General features: G+C 54.7%; 1 protein-coding gene across 3 annotated transcripts in view; it reads right to left on the bottom strand.

Annotated features, from left to right (window-relative positions):
- Positions 1 to 1,217: 1,217 nt before the first annotated feature.
- KLK14 (kallikrein related peptidase 14) overlaps positions 1,218 to 6,813 on the bottom strand; it is an 8,845-nt gene continuing 3,249 nt past the window's right edge. The window contains exons 1-6 of one of the 3 annotated variants that reach the window (XM_034639168.1): positions 6,473 to 6,800; positions 6,327 to 6,388; positions 5,325 to 5,403; positions 3,049 to 3,166; positions 2,371 to 2,507; positions 1,218 to 1,757 (exon numbers count right to left, since the gene is read on the bottom strand). In XM_034639168.1, the coding sequence (XP_034495059.1) occupies positions 1,605 to 1,757; positions 2,371 to 2,507; positions 3,049 to 3,166; positions 5,325 to 5,403; positions 6,327 to 6,388; positions 6,473 to 6,646 (723 nt within the window). In that variant the 5' untranslated portion in view covers positions 6,647 to 6,800 and the 3' untranslated portion in view covers positions 1,218 to 1,604. Of the gene's footprint in view, positions 1,758 to 2,370; positions 2,508 to 3,048; positions 3,303 to 5,324; positions 5,497 to 6,326; positions 6,389 to 6,472; positions 6,801 to 6,813 lie in introns of those variants that run through there. The other 2 variants (XM_034639167.1, XM_034639169.1) reach the window with 2 other exon arrangements.

Genomic DNA, 6,813 nt, shown 5'->3' with positions numbered 1-6,813 from the left:
CGACGTGGGGCTCGATCCCACAACGCGGGGATCACGCCCTGAGCCGAAGGCAGACGCTTAACCGCTGTGCCACCCAGGCGCCCCTGTTTGTTGTTTCTTGTCTGTCACCTCTTGCTGGAGTCTAAGCTCTGCGAGGGGAAGCATTTCGATTTATCTGGCTTGTTCACAGCTCAACTTGCAGCACCTAGAACAGTGCCCACTGCACTCTAAGTGCCCAGTAAATAGTTTTTGAGGAATGAAAGTAAGAAAGTGAACGAGATTCGGAACACAATGGCTTCATGTAAATGAGAAGCAACAGCTTATGACGAGGCATGTTTTGCAAGAATGCACGGTATTCAAGGCCGCTTGGGTTGGTGCCTGTGGGGAGGGAGGGGACTGAGCCAGGGATGACAGATGGAATAAAGAAATAAAATGAGAGCAGGTCTCTGCCAGGACTTGAACGCCAGAGGGTGATTAACTCAACTCTCCTCACCTGAGATCTGATTAGGAAAAAGAGGACTTTTCATTTGCATAGAGTTTTCCAAGAAACAAAGGGAGTCTCTGCCCTCCCTGCCCAGGACCTCGGCAGTCCCTGCTCACAGGACCCAGAGCCAGAGCGGAGGCTCAGGGAGGGCAGTCTTGCTCGGGGCCAGGCTGCAAGGCTGGGTGTTTCCTTCCACCACACCGCACACCGTGGCTGGGGAGCGCCCCTGGGGAGCAACAGGCACCCCCGTTCAGCCACTTGTCAAGAACGCGGTTCCTGACCGGGCACAATGAAGCCGCTCTTGGCATATCCGTGGGATGAATTCAATGAACAGACAAATGAAATTTAGGATTCTTTGATTTTCATTACTATTTATCTGGTTTTTATTTTTATTTGATTTATTTATTTTTAAAGATTTTATTTCTTTATTTGACAGAGAGAGAGGGAGAGAGAGCACAAGCAGGGGGAGCCGCAGAAGGAGGGAGAAGCAGACTCCCCGCTGAGCAGGGAGCCCTATGCGGGTTCCAACCCAGGACCCTGGGATCATGACCTGAGCCGAAGGCAGACGCTTAACTGACTGACTGAGCCACCCAGGCGCCCCTATTTATCTGGTTTTTATTTTTTTTATTTTTTTAAAGATTTTATTTATTTATTTGACAGAGATAGAGACAGCCAGTGAGAGAGGGAACACAAGCAGAGGGAGTGGGAGAGGAAGAAGCAGGCTCATAGCAGAGGAGGCTGATGTGGGGCTCGATCCCATGATGCTGGGATCACGCCCTGAGCCGAAGGCAGACGCTTAACCACTATGCCACCCAGGCACCCCTATCTGCTTTTTAGAGACACTAAGAGTTTTGAAAAATGTCTTCTTTGGGGGTTGGTGCCAGTTTTGTGCCTTCATGCTCCTGTTCCTGCATCTAAGGGGCCTTGAATAATGGTGTTGTGGGGTTGTGGAGAGAAATCCTGCAAGAACGTCTCTGGGAAAGGAAGAGTCCTGGGCCAGAGGTCTGGATCAAGAGGCTGGGGCCCAGGACTCCTGGGTCTGAGGGAGGAGGGGGCTGGGGGCCGGGACTCCTGGGTCTTGAGTGCAGAGAGCAAGGTCTGGGCAAGCAAGGGGGCAGCTGGTGTTCAGTTAAACCAGCAATCAATTGCTCTGTATGGTTTTCTGGATCCAGGTTTGGTACTTGCACAGGTTGGTGTAGACTCCGGGATAGCCGGGCAGGGCACAGCGCTCCATCCCCCAGGACACAAGGCCCTGGAGCTGTCCTTTGCACACCAAGGGTCCCCCGGAGTCACCCTGAAGGGGAGAGGCCGAGATAGAGATACCCATGAACAGATGGTCAGAGTCATGGGTGTGGAAAACCCAAGAGGCAGGAATGGGGAAGGAGGTGGGCTGAGATCCCCGGCAGGGCTCCGAAGATATCAGCCCGAGGAGTTGGGGTCAGTGACTTCCCTCTTCCCTGGTTCCTGCTGTCTCTGCCTCTTGCGGCTCACTGCACCCCCCCTGCGTATGCCTCTTTACCTCCCCGTCTCTGGAGTCACCTCTCAGGGATGGAGTGAGGTCTCTGGAGCCCCTGAGCACAGACTTCCCAGCGCCCATATGTGGTAACAGCAGCTAGAGCAGGGATGAGAGCTAAGTGCAGGGACCGCTCTGCACTCTTTCCGTGGGCTACCGTCTCGTTCCACCACCTACCCTAAGAGGGGCTGCCCCCATCTGACACGTGAGTCCACTTAGCCACAGAGGGATTAGGTCCGTTATCCAAGGGTGGACAGCTAGAAGGCAGCCCCGCTGTTACAATCTCTCTCAGTCTCTGCGGAGGCCTCTGCAGATTTTCCGGCTCCTGAGATCCTTTGATACCCCAGTCCCAGCCCCAAACAGCCCCCCTCCTCTGGCTGTCCCTGGGCCTCACCTGACAGGAGTCCTTCCCACCTTGGGGGGAACCTGCACAGACCATGCCCGCGGTGATGGCTTGGGAATAAGCCTGCCGACACTCCTGATCCGAGGAGATGTTGATGTTCACACATTGCAGGGAGTTGGGGTACCTGACTGGGGGCCACGGAAGGGGTACAAGCGGGGTCTACCTTCCAGCAGGATCAGGAGTCTGGGGATCCACCTTCTCCTCCCTCAGACCCAGGAGTCAAGGCCCCCAGCCTCTCCTCCCTCAGACCCAGGATCTAGACCCTCAGCCCCCTCCTCCCTCAGACCCAGGAGTCTAGACCCTCAGACCCAGGGGTCCAGCCCCCAGCCCCTCCTCCCTCAGACCCAGGAGTCCAGCCCCCAGCCCCTCCTCCCTCAGACCCAGGAGTCCAGCCCCCAGCCCCTCCTCCCTNGTCCAGGCCCCCAGCCCCTCCTCCCTCAGACCCAGGAGTCCAGGCCCCCAGCCCCCCCTTCCTCAGACCCAGGAGTCAAGGCCCCCAGCCCCTCCTCCCTCAGACCCAGGGGTCCAGGTCCCCAGCCCCTCCTTCCTCAGACCCAGGAGTCCAGGCCCCCAGCCCCTCCTCCCTCAGACCCAGGAGTCCAGCCCCCAGTCCCCTCCTCCCTCACACCCAGGAGTCTAGACCCTCATCCCTTCCTTCCCAGTACTCACCAATGGGGCTTGATGTGGTGCCCCAGCCTGACACGTGGCAGGGAGTCCCTGGGCCGGCACAGGAACTGGCTATGGCGATGGGTCTCACCGCCCTCCCCAGGCGAGCGGGCCGCTCCAGCTGCAGCAGCATCAGGTCATTATTGTGGGTCCGGGGGCTGTACTGGGGGTGTGGCACCTGGCGAACCACGCGCAGCACCTGCTGGGTGGCCTCCCAGTTCCTCAGGTTGTGCTTGCCCAGAGCTACGTGAAGGACCCTGGCCCATGACCCCCAAAAGTAGCACTGCTCAGGGTCTGACCTGGAGACCCCTCCGCACCCTCCGGCCCCGTTGCCTTCCCTGGTGCTGAATTGTCCACAAGCCTGAACTGCTTATGGAGTATTCAATGGACCCCTGCGCTCCTTCCCACGGCCTGGGCATCCTCTCTTAGGCCTATCCCACCATCCACCCTTCCTATCTTGAGCTGTGCTCTGGTCTCTGGCTTGGGTGTAAGATGACAGTTGGGAGCTCTTGGCTCAGTGCTGGGTTCTAGGCTCTGCGTTCCAAGAGGGAACTTGGGCTATGGTTCTAGGCTCTAAATAAGAATTGATATCCCAGAGTAGGCTCCAGGGAGGCTCCATTCTGGTTCCAGCCTGGCCCCTGGGTTCTAGATATTTTGAACTTTCGAGTCTAAGCTAGGATCTGGGCTCTCTAGCTGAGTCTGGATCGTGGCATACTTTCTAGATATGGGTGTGAGCTTCCGTGTTCGGATAGGATGCGGGTTCTAGTCTAGGCTCTGGATTAGGGTTTGAGTCTGGGTTCTATTTTTTTTATTTATTTTATTTTTTTTATTTTTTTTTGACAGAGATAGAGACAGCCAGTGAGAGAGGGAACACAAGCAGGGGGAGTGGGAGAGGAAGAAGCAGGCTCACAGCAGAGGAGCCTGATGTGGGGCTCGATCCCATAACGCCGGGATCACGCCCTGAGCCGAAGGCAGACGCTCAACCGCTGTGCCACCCAGGCGCCCCTTGAGTCTGGGTTCTAGACATTGATTTGAGCTTTTAGTCTTCGGGTAGTCTCAATTCTATGCGGAGCAATGGATTCTGGACGTGGATACGAGCTTCAGTTTCTACACTGAGTTCTGGGTTCTCACTTAAGTTCTGGTTTATGACCCGGGTTTTAGACAATGGTTTGAGCTCTGTGTTTGAGCTTTGGGTCCTAAATGTCGGTCTGAGTTCTTGATTCTTGGCTAGGCTCTGTTTCAAATTGAATTGCAGTTATGGTCTGGGCTCTCGTTGCTGGACTCTGGTCCAAGCCCTTGACCTTAGGTTGAGCTCTGAGTTCTAGATGGAGCTTCAGGTTCTGGCTTGGATCCAAGTTTCTAGATGTTGGCTTGCATTCTGAGCTTTGCATTCTAGACCCTGGGCTGAGTTTTGGGCTCTGGGTTCTATATCGAACTTTAGTTTATGAGATTAGATCTGGTTTATAAGCACTGGGTGGGCTCTTGTCTTGGATCTGGGTTCTAGGTTGAGGTCTAGACTCTTGGAGGGGCTCTGAGTTCTGTATGGGGTTTCAGATTATGCTCTGCATTCTGGGATTTAGACCCTGGGTTCCAGGCTGCTAAAAAAGGAGCTATAGACTAGACTCTGAATTAAACATTGCATCGAGAATAGGTTCTGGTTCTGTCTCTCCTATGCTCTGAGCTGTGTGTTCTGGCTGTAAGTAGGGTTCTGGATTTATGGCTGGACTGCAGGTCTGGACTAGACTTTGAATTTAAGTTCTGAGAGGGGTCCTGAATTTCTGAATGTAGACTATGGCCTAAACTGAACCACCAGTCTGGAATGGGCTCCTAATCTTAGTCTCTATGTAGAGCTTGGCCTCTAGATAGATCTCCAGATTATGTTAGGTTCTAGGCTTTGTGTGGGACTCTAAGCTGGCATATGGGTTCTAAGCTGTCAATCTGCTTTCAGAATCTAAACTGAGGGGCGCCTGGGTGGCTCTTTGGGTTGAGCGTGAGACTCTTGATTTTGCCTGGGGTCGTGATCTCAGGGTCGTGGGATTGAGCCCTGCGTGGGGCTCTGCTCTCAGCTCAGAGTCTGCTGTAGATTGTCTCTCCCTCGGCCCCTCCCCCTGCTTGAGCTGCTCTCTAAATAAATAAACAAAATCTTAAAAAAAAAAAAAAGAATCTAAACTGAGTTCAAGGTTTATGGCTGGATTCCATATTCCGAGCTGTGTCGGTAATTCTAGGCTCTTATCTAGACCCCAAACCTTGGCCCAAGAGTAGGGGAAGAGGTTACTCACGGGCGTGCGCAGTGAGCGGCAGTGATGGCCCACCGGCCTGACAGCAGGGCCCCTCCGCAGAGGAAACGACGAAAGGGACCTGCCAGTAGGGCCGCCTGCCATGGCTGAGAGTTCTGGATGCATGTGTAACCACCTATTATCTTGTTCTCATCCCCTTGGCTCTGTGCCATGGCTAGGAACAGGCAGAGGTGGGGTGGGGAAAGCAGATGAACAAACGCCCTCCACCCCCCAACTCTCTCGGACGTCTGGGACCCACAAATCCCCTTTCTTTACCTAAGCCCTAAACCACCCACCTCTATCTGCCCCACATGGTATGAGACATCCCCGGTGTTGCCCCTATTATTGCCCCAACATAACAGGGAGTTTTCTGACAACCTCTCCATCACCTCCATAGTGTATCACTTGATCCCACGGCCACTTCATCCGGGGCACTGACATAGCTACTACCCTGGACTTTACTCTCCCATGAATAGTTTCTATCATCACTTCTCACAACACACCACAGTTCCCCCCATTAATCCTTCTCCAACACATTCAAGGAGCTCCCTGTCCTTTTTCCAACCTTCCCACTCATACGGCCCCCCAGGACCCACCATCTTGCCCCACACCCACTCCATCTGCCAATCCACACCCCTCCCTGTGAGCCCACCCCCACCCCTCTACCATCACCCCTGCCCCCCATTATCGCCAACAACATGCTGTCTTTCCGTTAGTTCTGCAGCCCTCCTTTTAAATAAAACCCAGACAGGACTGGACACTTCTCCACAACTCCTCATTCAGTCTCCCCCATCTCCTTCAACTCCTGTACCCTGATATCTCCTGATACCTCCACAACTCAGGACCCAGGCCCCTCCTAAGGGCTCCTCAGCCACGACCCCCAAAACTACGCCCATCCTTCTCACCAGGTCACCCATGAGCACACTGAGTCCCTGGGAACCCTCCCCATCTCTTCTCAGCATCTCCAGGGGACTGTCCATACCCCAGACCCCACTGCTGTCTTACCTAGAGCCACGATCTGGAGTGCTGTCAGCAGAAGGAACATTCTGGGGGCTGGGGGTCGGGTTCTGGTAAATGCAGAGAGAAAGTGAGAGAGAAGCAGGCTGCAAGAGACCCAGAATTTGAGGGACAGAGACAAGAGAGGGCCTTACACAGAGACCAAGCCCCTTAGAGACATGGATGTGCCTCTGGGTGTGGAGGACGTGGGGGTTGTGTCTTGCCTCCCTGTCATTCCATGGAGGCCTTTTATCCCTGTTCTGGGCAACTGGCCCTGCCCCCCCCCGCCCTTCTCCTGCCTTTTTTTTTTTTAATAGCCCAGGTCCCATTCCAGGGCTCCCTGGTCCTATCTCCTCCCTCCCCTCTCTGGCCAGAGAAGCAGCGCCACATTAATGAGAACCCGCCCAGTGAAGGTGTTTAATTTGGGAGGAACCCAGGGAGGGGGAACCCTGGGGCAGGGTGGACAGGGTGGGGGGCTCAGGGGAAGGTGCTGGGT

The sequence above is a fragment of the Ailuropoda melanoleuca genome, chromosome 12 (assembly GCF_002007445.2).
Source record: "Ailuropoda melanoleuca isolate Jingjing chromosome 12, ASM200744v2, whole genome shotgun sequence".
In the NCBI taxonomy this organism is placed as follows: domain Eukaryota; kingdom Metazoa; phylum Chordata; class Mammalia; order Carnivora; family Ursidae; genus Ailuropoda; species Ailuropoda melanoleuca.
Note: the sequence above shows the minus strand (reverse complement) of the source record. Positions and strands in the feature narration are given on the sequence as shown.